The sequence below is a fragment of the Dipteris shenzhenensis genome, chromosome 10, assembly GCF_047967505.1.
Source record: "Dipteris shenzhenensis isolate YYH24624 ecotype China chromosome 10, Dip_SZ_1.0, whole genome shotgun sequence".
In the NCBI taxonomy this organism is placed as follows: Eukaryota; Viridiplantae; Streptophyta; class Polypodiopsida; order Gleicheniales; family Dipteridaceae; genus Dipteris; species Dipteris shenzhenensis.
This window is the reverse complement of record NC_141605.1, coordinates 14,724,245-14,740,564: the sequence shown is the minus strand read 5'-3', so window position 1 is coordinate 14,740,564 and position 16,320 is coordinate 14,724,245. Positions and strand designations below refer to the sequence as shown.

General features: G+C 37.0%; 1 protein-coding gene across 2 annotated transcripts in view; it reads right to left on the bottom strand.

Moving 5' to 3' along the window:
* The window catches only part of LOC147897444 (uncharacterized), a 45,726-nt gene that overhangs the window by 17,190 nt on the left and 12,216 nt on the right, over positions 1–16,320 (bottom strand). The window contains exon 4 of one of the 2 annotated variants that reach the window (XM_087380171.1): positions 13,636–13,710. The exons of the other annotated variant lie outside the window; for it this stretch is intronic. Within the exon in view, the coding sequence (XP_087236297.1) occupies positions 13,636–13,710 (75 nt within the window). The remainder of the gene's footprint in view (positions 1–13,635; positions 13,711–16,320) is intronic. 2 annotated transcript variants of the gene reach the window in all.

The following is a 16,320-nucleotide window of genomic DNA, read 5'->3' as shown; positions in this document are numbered from 1 at the left end:
TGGAGAGTCTCAGTCTAACTCCCATCAACGTGGCCATAGGCTTGGTCATTTGCATTTGAAAACATTTAAAAATGATCTCTATTGATGAAGATAATATCTCCCCCACTAGAATCCATCTAGAATCTCTTTTAGCCAAGACAACATTGAGGAGGGCTGTTATGGATCATTTCGAGCATTGCACTTTTGTTTGAAGAAGAAAATCTAAGTTGTTGTAAGCCAAGAGGAGATCATCCACATACAAGATTATGAGACATAATGAACTCTATATGGACTTTGAATATATTGAGCCATAAAAAAACTCTAAGAAAATACATCAACTCAATATATTTATGAAGCCCATGATAGTAACAAACTTGAGGAGATCATTTGAGACCATAGAGATTACAAAGAATTAAATAGACCGTATTTTGCTCACCTCAAATTTTGTAACATTGAGGCTATATCATCTAAACATGTTGAGAATCCAAAGGAACTCTATTAAGAAACATCGCCTTGACATCCATTTAATGCAGATGTAGCCCATGAATCCACATGGAGTTTCATTTTTATGATAGGGGCATATATCTCTATGTGATGTACTGAGTAAATATAGGCAAATAGTGAGCTATTAACTTATCTTCATTTTCTTATTAACAAGTCACTTTGATCCAAGAATATTTTGATTTATTGAAAGACGTACCAAGATCCACGAGCAATTGCATTGTAGAGAGTTCATTTCTTGATCCATAGCTTACTGCACATTGAGGGCCTTAGGTCATGCCATGACCATACCAAAAGGTATGATTGCTTCCCATGGATTGCTGAGGATGGGACAACTCACTGCGAAAACTTAAATGTATATGATTCTTTGCATCAACCAAGTTTGACATGTTTTACGGGTTTTCTTTAGTCAATATTCTTTTGTTGAAGCAAACAATGGCCTCAAGGAACCCAAGAAACTCAAGAAACTCAGAGAAGTGGAAAAACGTATGGCATGAATGCAAAACATGCTGATTACCATCTCGATTAACTGGAATCAATTGGCCTTTATTACAAAGAGTGCCAAAATAAAAGAACGACAAGAACTTGAGGCGCTAACTTAATATGTAATATGTCACTACCCTCATCCAAAATTCAGGGTATGGGGGGACAAGATCCATATATAATATGTATGGCTTTCCTTAGAAATTTTCAAATATGCAAGGGGAAAATATGATAATTTTATGTCCCCCCTCTGATAAAATATAAGATATATACCTTGAAAAATATATAAGATTTGTACATATTTTTCATATTATGTGAGGCCCAAGGGGGGGTGTCTTTTGGATGAAGGGGGGTAAAATAAAAAATACACTAAAATATGAAAACCCATCTCCTTTCAAATTAATGTAACTTTTTCATATGTTACCCAAATTTTAAGGTGTAAAGACATATTTGAAGCTGTTTTAGTGTAGAATACAACCATGTTAATTTGAATAAGTTCTACTTATGGCATATCATTAAATTCATCTCATACTCAAGATTTTGATAGGCTTTCTTACTAAAGGGAGTTAGCACCCCAAGGCCAAGAATCGAATCCCAATCTCAACTCTGAGGCTGTTTTTAGTTTTTTTGATGACATTATTATTGATGTTAATTGTTACATCACTCCTACTCATCAGAAAAATTGAATGATTGAATCCTACCTAACCTCTAGGTTAACATAATTTGTTACATCCTACCCATCCAAAAAATTGAATGATTGACTCCGACCTAATGTCTAGACTGACAAATTCCTACCTAATGACTAGCATGGACTCTTTAGTTAAAAGTTAGTTTGCCATCATTCTGAAAGAACTTCCACCAAGCAGACAACCAAGGAATTTGCAAAGAAGTTGATGTCAATCAGTCGAGAGTGGCTTAGTGAAGTAGATGAAGCACTCTATCGTAAATGACTTGATGAATGAAATGATCGCGTACATCGACGTGTTTGGTACGCTTATGGAAGGATCCATTTTCAAAGAGACAAATGGCACCCTGATTATTTGTGAGAAGTTGAAGTGGGGAGGTGGCTTGCTGATGAAGTTTACCAAGGAAGTAGGTAAGCCATCTAGAGCCTCACAAGCGATGAACTTGAGGCCAATATACTCTGCTTTCGTACTGGATAGGGCCACACAATCCTGGTTTTTAGATGACTTGCTGGTTGTTCGTCCAGCAAGAAGAAACATGTAGCCAGAGGTGGATTTGCAAGGTATGGTCATTGTTGAAACAATCGGTGTCGACATAGCCAAGAAGAGTAGAGACACTAGCTTGATAAGAGATGGAGAAATTAAGGGTGCCATGAACATAGCAGATAATGCATTTGAGATTTACAGATAAAGAATTTTATAAATAGGCCTTGAACACACGTGATATATAGGGTCACTCGGATTCTTCTAGAAAACATACATCTCTGCTGCAAAGGATTTTGTGATTCATCAAGCAGTAAAGCTTATAGCCCTTGGATGCCAGTTGTAATCCCATCAGCAAACAAATACATGATTTGGGAGCCAATTTGAAGCAGTGTCAGAAATTTGAACCATAATGTAGCAGCCAAAAACCTTGAATCGAGATACATCAAGCTTCATTTCATACTTGAGTTCTTTAGGGGTCTACATGGTATAGGCCCGTGTTGGCAAGCACTTAAGGATATCAGCAACTATGCAAACTACCTCAGCCCTAAAGGGAGTGAGTAACTGGGCATCAAAAAGCATGCAACGGGTCATGTTATCCAAACCATTCTCTTGTGAAGCATGAGCATGGGCTTAGCATGGGAAACTTATCAAACCTTCATCATGGCAAAAATCAATAAAGGCAAAGAGCAGTACTCACCACCACTGTCAGAATGAAGAGTAAGAAGCCACTTTCTCATCTACTTTTTTGCATAGGCTTTAAAGGAGCAGAATTTGCTGAAAAGCTGCTCTTAAATTTAAGAATGTAGACAAAAACCTTGTGAGAGTAAGGTTAACGACAGGTATCTGGAACCACCAAGGCTTGTCTATACCATATCACTAACATCAAAGTGAACTAGTTGGAGAACATGAGTAGTTTTCTTACTAGGATGAGGAAAAGGCCATCATGAGTACTTCCCAGCATAGCATGTAGGGAAAACAAAGTGTGGTTCAAAAAAACCATGATCCAAGTCATGTACCATTTGATATCGTTGAAGCTCAATGAGGCGTTGCATGCTTGTATGTCTTAATCCATGATGCCACAAGTTGCCAGTATGTTGGTCTTTTGCAGACTCTGGTGGCAACATCTTTGGTGGCCAACTCATAGAGGTTCCCTATTCAGTGGACATGGACTACAACGGTTCCATCAAATTTTTTAATCACACAGGTGCCATGGGAGAAAATGATGAATTATCTTCGTTGTCAAGATAACTTATCAAAAGAAAGTTCCTTTGCATGCTAGGAATGTACATGAATTGGTGAAGTTGAATGCACCTCCTACTCGCTAGTTCTTCCAAATCCAAGCCCATACTGAATGTTGGATTTGCCCATGTGGACTACTCGTGGTGGTGAGAGAACTCTACATAGTCCACCATCATACATTACTACATGGGGGACATGTGGTGAGTAGCCCTAGAGTTAACTTTTAACTAGCACCCTCCAAATGATTCTTTGATTTGGTAAGCATCATCCACGGTCATTACATCTTCCTTTGGACTTTTGGGCATACCTTCAGCTTTTGGCATCTTGATGGTACAATTTTATGCATAGTTCCAAAATGACCATAGTTGAAACATCTCACGGTGTTAATGTCCCTCTATTTGTTATTAATATTGTCTCCCATGTTGAATCGCTTAGTCACATTTGGTTTTTTTCTCCCACTCAAGAAATAGATGCATGGCAAGCCAAAGTTTGGCTTTTGTATCTTTTTGATTCCTCAACCTCTTCATCATGTAAGCTAATTGTATACCTTAATTTGAAAATCTTATCATCTTATTCTCTATCATACTATAATGTGCAATGTTAAAAATTTGTTGATAGAAACAACTATAGCATATGGATTCTTGCTATGTCCTTAAAGTAATGCTCATCCTACAACTATAGTAGTGAGTGTAATTGGGATTCAACTTGCCTTCCTTAGTCATACATGGTAGATGTATAATTTGTCCCACATGTTGATGGTGACTTATTGTAGAGCCAGTATATTGGGGATTGATTGTAGTGCCCATATATTGGCATGTAGTCCTTTTCATTCTACATCTCCTCTCACCTCATTTTGGAGTGGCTTGGAAAATTGCTATGATGGAAAAGTAGTGGCTCTCATTGCTATGTATAGGTCTAATAAGAGATTTTTAGCATTTTACAAATGTTGCTTTTTAGTTCCTATGAGATTCTACTCAGTAGATCATTACGCACATTAGTTAATTATGCACATTATTTACTTACTTTATTAAATCTTGAGGAACATTGGCTTGAAACCCATGTTGGTTATTTGTTTCATCAGGTCTTTAGGCATCTTAGTCTTCAAGTATATTTAGGCGTCTTAGTATTTATGTGTCTTAGTCTTCAAGTATATTTAGATTTCAATGAAAGAAATATATATATATATATTTCTATGAATTCATTAGATTAAAAAATTGTTATGTTAAACCCATGTCATATGGTTATATTTTTTAAGTGATACCTTTCGAGAAATAATTACCTAATACTTGGAATCCAATGTTCATTAATTGACTGTGATAATAACTTTGATTTTCCCTCACCATACACTCTTAAATTGGTTAGTATGATCTTAGAGATTACGTGAGTAAGGGTCCTCATCCCTAGAAGCTTCTCTACTCTTTGGAGCTTGGAGAATGTAGAGCAATCGATTGTATAAGGAATAAGGATTGCAAGGAAGCAAACCCATATGTTCAACATGGCTCTGTTCAAGGCCTTGGTGAAAGAAGATTAAGATTTAAGATTTGCAAAAATTTAGCTTATGAGAAAGAAATAAGATGGATAACTTTGGACTTTTAGTGGTAGTTGAGTTGTTTCAAGCTCTAACTTATTATTGTATATAGCATTTATTTATCCATAGAATTTGGGAATCCTCTACTTGGATTATTTCTCCTTGGACAAAGCTACAATGTTGTCAACGTTTGTCTTTACAATATTATCAATCACATGTCAAGAGATGGCAAGATAGTGTCAAGCACCCATATCATGACATTAAGGTTTGCCAATATACTCTTTCAGTGCCTATAGGAGGACCAAGACACTGGCAAATCATTATTGTAAATTCTTATAGTAGCTTCTAGATGCACCATGCATAAATTGACAACTCTAAGAAAATTCGTTTGCAAATGAAAGCAAATTATTTTCTTACTTCTCACAACACGCCCTTTTGCCAAGTGATACCACCACAATGCTATCTATCTTCTAGAAACTTGTGTGATTCCCAAATATGAATTCTTTTTAAAATCTTCATAAATGCTAAGATCTTATAGAATATAAATTCATAATGCCAAAAAAAGAAGGGTTAGTTAAGCTGACTCACTTCACCTTTCTCTCAAGCATTAGGTTTTTCAAGTATCTTTCAAGCTTCTTGAGTTGCTATTGGGGTGGCCACTATCTCTTGCATCTTGCTATACCATATGATTGGACCTCTAAATATTTAAAACATGTAGACTTTTATCCTTTTATTGATCGACGAGTGTACAGATCACCTCCACAATCCAACCCACCAAGGTGGGATATGCTTATGGATGGAAATTGATTTGGTTAATGGATTAATAATTACCATCTTGCATGATTGCTCATTCCATCATCTTTGTCCTTGTATTCTAACAATCGAAGGAAAAGGAAACAAGTCTCATAACATTTAGATGCTCATCTAGATCTAGAGGTAGTTTTAGCATGTAAATAACAAGAGAATTACATGAAAACATAAGAAAAAACGTGTATTCTTTATTAGAGTGTTATCTTGGTGTCCCTACCTCTAAGAGAGAATAAAAGGACCTCGATATGCAAAGAATTTAAGAAAACACACCACAAACCATAGTTCGTTACCAAAGCTTTTTTCTTACCAATCAAAGGTCTAGTATTTGTCTCATAAACTAAGTGTTTTCCTTCAAGTTCATCTTTCCCTTGATTATCCATTCACATATAATTATGTGAATCACCTGTGGTTTCCATGCTCCATAAGTATGTCCATTTGAAATTTGGTCTATTCATGTTCTTAAAAGACTTGGTGCATGCTTGGTCTTTGTTTTACTTTCATGTTTTTGCCTCACAAATTCTCATATATGGTTCATTAAAAGGAGATACTATTACTTTAATCCAGGCTGACACTGCCAGACATATATATTGAGATGTATTAATTACCGTTCTTCCATGCTTCACACTCTTTTCCTTCAATACATAGAGAGAACAACTTCCAGTAGACTACAAAGATTGATCTCGATATCATCCTATATTGTGCTGATACACAAATTCAATTGGTCCACACGTTATAATCTAGAATGAATGGAAGTCCGCATGTTGATTTTATTACCTAAATAATTGATTGTATGATTGGCTACATGTAACTCCATCTCTTGACAATATAATCAATCGATCCCTCTCACTCACACACACACACACACACACACATGCCCACACACACACACACATGCGCATGCATAAGCATCCACATGCACGTACATCTATGCACACACATGCAGTATGTGCATGCATGCTTAGCATACACACACACCCACACGCATGCATGTGCACACACACACACGCACACACACACACACACACACACACACACACACACACACACTCATTCACTCACTGATGGGTGTACATATCTATCTTCTCTTCTTTTCTAATTCATTTCTCTGTATTCACATGGTATTAGAGTTAGTATACTTACCCATAATTCCCATTTAAAATCTAAAATTTCTTCGGTCCCAAAGGGGGCCCCTCCTCGTAGTTCTGTGTTTACAGCCCATATTTGATGAGTTGAGAGGAACCTGTGATGCTGACTTCTTGGTGGATCTCCTCATCTTACTTTCTTATTGGATCAAAAGTTAGACAAAGATGATTGGCCTACTTTTGTAAATTGCCATTGACATCGTCCTCAAATGTTCCTAGGACCACACATTTCAGCATTGTGTACACAATGGCAACCCCAGGCACAAGGACGTACAAGATCAAGAAGCCTTCAAACATGAACTATTGCATCTAGTCAATCAAGATGGAGATGCTTCTCAGCCATTCTGAATTGTGAATCACATGAATGAAAATTCCATAAATCTAGGCACCAGCCTCTCAATTGTCTCTATAGCATGGAAACTTATAGATGATAATGTGGGGTCTGATATCATCCTCCATTATGGGGATCCTTAGGTACAGTTGGTTCATACCTTGAAGACCATGAAGTTGGTTGGGGATAAAATGAAGGCGACTTATGACCACAAATATTTCAACACAAATCAAACTACATCGATAAATATTCTCCAAATATCGATAATGGTAATCCCTCCTAGATCAAATAGTGAGTGCTGGACTTAACAAGGTTATTGTCTGCTCTACCTCTCTCATGGAATCCTTTTGTAATGACATAATCATGCCTGGCACATTTGACTTGGCCCTCGATCATAGGGAAATTCTTGCAATAAGACATCATGTGAAGATAGCATGATGCACAAAATGAGTTGGCTCAATTAGTCTTCTTTACCAACTAAGGAAATGGCAACAATCAATGTTGGTTTCATAACAATGGAAATCAATCTGACTTTAAGGGTTTTAGATCTACTTAGGTACAAATTGTCACCCTTTGCTCCCAGTTGAACGGCACCTTCCCGAATGGAACAACTTTGACAAACAAAGGAAACTAAACTACAATCAATGGACTCCCATACTCTCCTTCCTTGAAGCCAACTGTGCACAAACCTCGACCCAACCCTTCACTACTATGTGCATAAACCTCTCGGAGAAATACTTTTGCCTGGCCACTTGCTTGGCCAATTCTTGCACCAACAACATGCTATCTTGACATTGTGTTATGCCACCACATGATAGCTCAAATTAAGGCATGGTTACATGTCTTCGATCTTTTCCCTTGGCCCATTCTAGTGTATCTTGGAGATATTAGTTGTCTGGAAGAAGTTGGTTCTAGATAGAGCCATTAAAATTTGACCTTATAATGTTTACGAGATGTAGTTAACGATGTTTATCTGCTTCTAAAACTCCACAAGAACCTTCTTTCTATTTCAAAAACTAGTAGTGGAGTGAGCATCTAGTTTTTCCAATACCATTGCATCATTTACTTGACTTAAAATGTTTGAATCAGATGATTCTAGATGGACAACCTCAATCTCATAGGTGATGCAAGTCCAAGTCTTGAAAACAATGTCGTGTTCACTCAACCGATAGATGCTTATCTTTGGCATCGACACATGGTTCCTCTCAACTTCCAATCCCTTTAAAAGATTTATAGCTAGTAGTGGTATTCCCCCTTGTCACCTCAAAGTCGTAGAACTCTTCTACAAATCCTATGCACTTGGCAAGCAACACAAGATGACCTTTGCTGGCCTCGAAGACACATGGGTCACTTAGCTTCTCTAGCTTGCTCACTAGGTCATTTGTGGTCTAGTGCAAACTGCTTCCATCGGGGGACTTTTTCTACTTCACTACATTCATTGATGGTTACAACTCTTACATAAGGTGTACCTCCTTTCCAAGAAGAGTAAAGCACTCACAGGTTCACCACTTTTCATCATGTGGCCCAAGATTATACAAGTTGAATTCTTTAGATGCTCTGTGCAAATAATGGTGGTGAATACTACGCTGACATCTTTTAGGACTATTATCACATACATTGCATCTTTTACCAAAAGACAATTCTAGATAATGATGAATAAAATATGAGGCCTGAAGAAAAGAATCAAAAATTTGTAGAGGGCACTCACACCATGCTCTTTGAATTGAACCTCATCTCTCTCTCTCCTTTTGGGATGAGCCGAGGGGGGTCAATAAGAAATATGTAAGATAATACATGCAATCAAACTGAAGGGGTTCTAGATTTTTATGGAGTTACAAAATATACATACATAAGGGTTTTTTAATTCAAAAAGTGAAAATTTTCTTACATAAGGGATACTTTAATCATCGAAAAATTTATAGAAAGGGTGTATATAGGCTATAAAAATCCATAGGTAGGGGATTTTTTAAATACCATTGATTACACATGCTATATTAGTTATTTACATAGTGGCTTCCCTAGGGGATGAGGCACTCGTCAAGGCCAACTACCTTCAAAACCAATCATAGTCATGGTCACAACATGACTGCTTTTGAGCTTTGGATTGGTCATCAAACCATAGCTCCATCATCTCCGTGTGTTTAGCTCCATTGCCTATGCATGCATTCCTTCAAATGATTGGCACGACTTTGATCCTAAGTCTTAGGACTATGTGCTCATTGGCTACAGTCACCTTGATGGGATCAAGGATTACAGATTGTACAATTGACGAACATGGAAGATTATTTATTCCTGCAATAATGATCTTCACCAAACAAGTTTCTTCGAGTGCAATGCAAGATACTAGTCAACAATCTATCCATATCATCATCACCAATGAGGAGGAAGATGAGCCAATCATGTTGGTTTGGCATTGCCCTCAAATCCTCCTGTGCCCTGCCACCAATCAGTCGGTTACAACTACCACCTAACCGTTGCCCATTTCATGAAGAAAATATTTTTCATATTTACATGCTTGTGCTCCTGATTGCATGCAAATTGCAATCTCCTCAAAGTCTACAATTTGATCTCATTACCGTGTATGTCAAGCATCAACTGCCATTGCATGATGACCAAGTGGATGGCCCTTCTTAACTTGATGCTCTGGATCAACCTCTTGAGTTTCAATCTTCTCCACTAACCTCACCTCCTCTTCTTGATCCTATGTCCTCCTCACAGCCTCAGCATTTCGTTCACCTCACTAGAGAAGCCTTCTCTGAGAGATTCAGGGACTCCATTCATTCCTTGTTCACTTAACTTTCCCATATCATTTCCCTAGTTATACGATCACATCCCTCTTGACCTCGCTCTCAAACCCAAAAGCCCTTTGTTGGCTGTAGTGATGATGCCAAATTCCAGTCTCTTCAAAAGAATTGAGCTTGGTACCTCATGTCAAAATGCTAAAACAACCACATCATTGACACTAAGTGGCTCGTCAAGAAGAAGTTTCACTCTAATGGACCTCAAGCACATTATAAAGAAAGGCTCATGGCTCGTGAGTTCCAGTAGCTCGTGAGTTCCAGTAGAATTATAGCATCAACTACATAAAAACGTCTGCTCCCATCATGTCCATGCAAAGCCTATGCATCATCATCATCACCATTTCTGCATCCAAGGGACTTCATGTACATTAGAAGGATGATATGAAGATAGCCTTTCTCAATGATGTATTACCTCTGAAAGAACGTGTCTTGATGATGCAGCCTCGAGGCTATGTAGCTCCCAACTATGAAGACAAGATATAAGTGCCCGCAAAAAGCTTCTATGGGCTCAAATAATCTCCATGCATATGGTATAGACATGTGCATGAGTTCTTGAGAGCATTGCTTTTCTTTGTATCCTTAGTGATAGCATTATCTACTTGAAAAAGAGCAAACATTACTACTGCATCATTAATCTATATATATCTTAATCTCGCATGTAATGATCTAGACTTACTCACCTAAGTCAAGCTTGAGCTTTCTTTGAAATTTGAGATGACAGACACAGGTCCTGCACAATACATACTTGGCATCTACATCCAGCAAGATCCCTCTACAAGTGATATAACTTTACTATGTTCGTGATATCCTAACATAGCGAATGCTCAACTCTTTCCTATAAAATGAAGGTTGGTCTCAAGATGCCACGGAAAGTGTCCCCAAATTGCCTTGGCCAGCGAGCTTAGATGAATACTATCCAATATTGATAGGCAATCCGTTGCATACAATACCTCTTGTCTTACATGCAAGCAGGTCTTGCCTATGCAACCACTCAAGTTTTCATGCACATGTAAGATCTAGGCATGCCTCACTAGCTTCTAATCAAAAGAATATTTGTTACCTTCTATACACATAGGAACTTAGTCTTACATATCATGCTTAGCCAGTTCCAATGCTCATTGGCTGGTCTGATGTTGATTGGAATGATGACATCAACTCTAACCAATCTACTATATAGTTCTTCTTTCAAGTTGCTTCGGCTCCTATTTTGTAGGATAGTGAGAAGTAGGCTAATGTGACAACCTCAATTATTGAAGCCGAATACATCTCTCTTTCCACTATAGTGTGTGGGTTCATGGTATTCTTGGTGAGCTCAGTTTTCCCTTGATGGCTTCCTTCACTGTGTATTATAAAAATGAGCCAAGCATTGTCATAGCCAACAACAAAGCTTGAAATGATCGTACCATGCATATTAATTTGGTATTACCATGTCAAACATAACATCAAGAAGGGACATATTCATTTCTCTCTCTCTCTCTCTCTCTCTCTCTCTCTCTCATGTGCACATATCTATCTTTCTCTGCTTTCCTTCTTTCATTTCTATGTATTCACATTGGACATGGGTGCTCACCCGAGCCACTAAAATGTTGTAGATTCCAAGTGTCTATTAAAGAAAATCATTATGTAGCTGGATCTCTTGCTTGCTACGAGGATTGCTTGGTTGCATACAACTTCCCATAATACATGGCACCAACTACACCAACGCATACATCCTAGTGATGAAGATATAATCTCTCTTGGTGATAGTTGTACTCTTAGCTATTCAAGGACTCCATCTTTAATTGATGGATGTAAAGATAGATTTTCTGCATGGTTTTCTTTCTCAAGAACATGTCTTCATGTCATAACCTCCTAGTTATATCTCTAGTGGTGATGGAGCAAAGGTTTGCTTAACCCTTAAGAATATTTATGAATTGAAGAAATTGCCATGTGTATAGTATAATCATCTCTATGATTATTTACAAGCATGACGTTTCTACAAACTTTGAGTGACAACATGAGTTTTTTACAAACTTTGAGTGACCCCAAGTAATAGTAGTGTGTGGTTGAAGAAAACTCCAAATTCTTTTGTATAATTGCGCTTTATGTAGATGATCTTCTACTTGCTTAAAATGACCTCGAATTCCTAACTCAAGTCAAGAACTCGCAATCCTTATGATTTGGGATGTTTGATATAGCTCCAATTGAATATTGTGAATGTATCTAGAAAGTTCAAAACACTTCTATGGTTCTATTACATTGTTTCACAATAAAAGTATATTTTGGATATTCTTTGAAGTTTCAATATGTTGAACTATGACAAATTCTAACTCCATGGAAGTTGGATTTCATCTTACTCTCTCGATGTCCCCAAGAAGTCAATCTCAGTAGGACTCTATGGCTGTAATAACATGTCACTAGGCAGTAGGTACCATCTGCTATCTAGTAATATGCACTCAACTTGATATTTCTTTTGCTACTTGCAAGCTATCTAGTAACGTTGCACTAGGCCTGATATTGCTTCTGTTTCTTACAAGGTGTCCCTGCATATGTAAAATCTGGGAATGCAACATTATCTGACTATTGAAAGACTCGTATCAATGTCTGTTTGCATCTTGCTAGAGATCATAAGAATCCGTGGTGCCTTGATGATTGATCAAGGGCTCTGAGTGAAATTATCCTTAACTAGTCAACAAGGTCCCCTCAATAAGGAGACTCTCTATTTGGGTCTTATATCATGAGCCTAAGTAATTATAGTATTTGTAGGTGTTTATGAGTTATCTTTATTATTTGCAATTTGATTCAATTTATTAAATCTTTTCTTATATGGCATGATAAGCCCTTTTTGAATTATTATATTAAATGTTAAGGAAGAAGTGATGATTGTATTTTAAATAGAATGTACATGTATGCATGATTATATACATACATGCATTATGAAAGAATATCTTTACTTAACACTAAGAAATTATTCGTGATTATGACTAAGAATGCTTCATCAAGTAATGGGCTTATGAATAAATCACTTTTTGCATATTCAAAGATAATTCATAAAAGTCACATGGATTCAGCTAAAGACTACTAACAATAGTTAGATTCATGTGTACTTCTAATCCTAGTTAGAAATATAATATGTTCAAGCATAAAAGATCTTGTGCTTATGCTTAGATTCTAATTAACCCATTTGTCAAGCTACGGATATAGGGAGATGGGTGACAAACTTTGGTATTAGAAGAAGCAAAGGTTTCTAATGGTTATAAATAGTTTGATTCAAAACAGATCTATAAATTCATTAGATTGATCTTCAAAAATAAAAATTATTAAAAAAGCAGCTTGATACAGGGGTTTTTTCTTTATTGATTAGTGGATTGGTCAATTCCCATTAAAACATGGATGTGATAAATATTACTTGTATATAGTAAGTATCCCATGCAATGAAATGAGATATATTTAGTAAATTCTTGGTTAACTAGCTATCATATTTGGCCAAAAAAGTAGGTGTTTTTATTAATTTACAATCATTTAAATTAGTTTAAATTGATTCAAATGGATTTTAATTGATTTTAATGACTTAAAACTTTCCGTTTAAAAAACTCCTAGGAAGAAGCATTTTTCTTTCTTCTTTCACAATGGAGGTATGGAGATGGCATGACGGGGTTTGCAAAATGTATACCTTTTGCCACTTGCTCGATTGGGATCCTTTCAAGAGCATGCAAGTAAGCAAGCCTATTCATATGGACTTGTTTCCCTAGATAAAAAATATATGGACAATTTTAGAACATTATGAATACTACAAAAGAGAGATCATTCCTAGATGGAAGATGGAAGAAACCCTTTTTGTCAAGCTTGATGTTCATATATGAACACATAATGTGAACTTTTGTTTCATTATGTATAAAGCTATCTAATAATCAAATGAAAATATTATTGTCCAAGCATCCAAGTAATAGTGTAGCATCCAACGATGCCAAAAGAGTATTTAATACTTATGGGGTGGCCAAAAGAGTGTTTAATATTAATGGGGTGGCTAAAGATGATATTCTTTCTCTCATGATAAAGAAATAGGCTATTGTAGTTTTTTAAGTAAATGCTAACGTAAGAGATCTAAATGATCTTTTAAGAAGTTAAATGGCAACTACAAACTCCTAGTTAATGCTAGATGCTGATTCATACCACTTAGCAATCAAGGTGAACTAGCTAATTGCTAGTGGTTGATGCCTACTTAGGCATCAAAATGAATGAGCTAATTGCTAGACACTAATGTCTACTTAGGCATCAAGATGAACTAGACAATTGCTAATACATAAATCTCTAGAGAAATGTGAGATTATCCCTAAGATGAGGTACTAGGTTCATACAATGGTCTTTGATCTTACTAAATCTAAAATATACCAAATCTTAGATATGAAAATCCAAGAAGACTTATAGTAGTAAGGTGACGAGAACCGTTGATTATGGCACGATGGTGCTATGAAGAGGATGTCCATAATGACATGTACCAAGATATTGAGAATTATGCCTACATGTGAAACATTTTCTATAAAAAATAGGCAAATGCCTATGATAAGGTACGATGGTGATGAGAACCGTTGATTGTGGCACAATGGTGCTATGAAGAGGATGTCCATAATGACCTACTTTGAGATTGAGAATTATGCCTATATGTGAATAATTTTCTATTAAAATTGACAAATTGCTAGTATATGAATCTCTAGAGAAATGTGAGGTCATCCCTAAAATGAGGTAATAGGTTCATACAATGGCTTTGATCTTACTAAATCTAAAATCTACGAAATCTTAGATATGAAAATCCAAGAAGACTTATAGCAGTAAGGTAACGAGAACCGTTGATTATGGCACGATGGTGCTATGAAGAGGATGTCCATAATGACCTACCAAGATATTGAGAATTGTGCCTATATGTGAAACATTTTCTATTAAAATTGGCAACTGCAAAGACTTAATAGTTGTGATTACCTGCTAAAGAAATGGAAAGGAATGTTATATGTATCTTTTTCTCTCTTAAGGAGAGCTTTGGGGGAAGGCGATTGGAGATTCATCCATCATCGGATTGCAGACCGTTGGATTATATTTTAATTCTTAAAAATTAGAGCGTGCGTGAGAATGGAGGGTTTGCAGTTTACGTTTGCAGTTACTACGTGAAGTTTCACATCTCGTTTTCGTTGAGAGCGCAGACGTAGTAGATGGTCTTTTTTCCCTTTGTGATGCCTCACCCGCATGAGATTTCATAAAAAAATTATGTGCCAAATCTCCTGTTGCTGTTTCAATCAACAATTCACAGGCAATTCGTCATGTAATCTCCCTATCATTGTGTTGGTGTAATATAGCCAAATCTCCTATTGCTGATTCGACGGCTGTGTAGGTGGACATGGAATCGGCCAATCTGCACTCAATCTACATTCCCACAGATTCGAAGGATGAGACAGTTCAACTCTAAGGAGGAAAGAAGGCATTATCATTACAGTATGTGGCTTGATCCATTGCTTCTTTTGGGAAGTGAAAGTAGGCGAGGTCTTTGTATTCGATTTACAACCAAGGTCTTGGACAACGAGATTTAAAACTTAGTTAGATGTCGACAGGAAGGATTTGACGTCACTGGACTCATGACCAAAATGAGACAATCCGCCCGTTCTCTCTCTCTGATTTATGGTGATTTGTAGGCAAGATTTACCTAAGAAAACTGGCTTCCATACTATGTGATATGCTGTCTCTGTACACAAATAATCGCACGACGTTCAATAACAAAAGAGTTGAAAGAAGCTAATCTGGAACTTTAGAATGGAACTATGAAACTATGAAACTTTAGATGATCGCACGACGTTCAAGAACAAAAGAGTCTGAAAGAAACTAATCTGAAAACTTTAGAATGGATCGTTAGGGTAAGAGTGATGAACAGGTGACTCTTCCCTTTGTAGTTTTTACGAGGGGAGGAGATGGAAGATTGATCTTTAAGCCTCAGGTTCTTCATATTTCGATTACGAATTCTCACAACGAGAATTATGCGCATGTCTGATCAAAAGAGACCAAGCATACATCTCATACAATCCATTGCTGTTGGAATGAGACGTACATTTTTTGAGATAGGAATCATCGTCCTTTGATGATGGATAGATTCATGAGAAGCTTGGCTGCAAGCGACTTGGTCCACTTGCAACGGCGTAAAGGAAGTTCATGTGCTCCATACGAACAAAGTTCTGCTGCATTTTCTAGACCACGACTAGGTGGTTGTAGGTCAAAGACCATCTCGAGCAACTACAGAGATTTTGGCAAGGCTTTGTGCCAGGAATCTATCGGTTCAGCGAGTGCACTTTTCGACTGATCGTATCGATCTTCATCT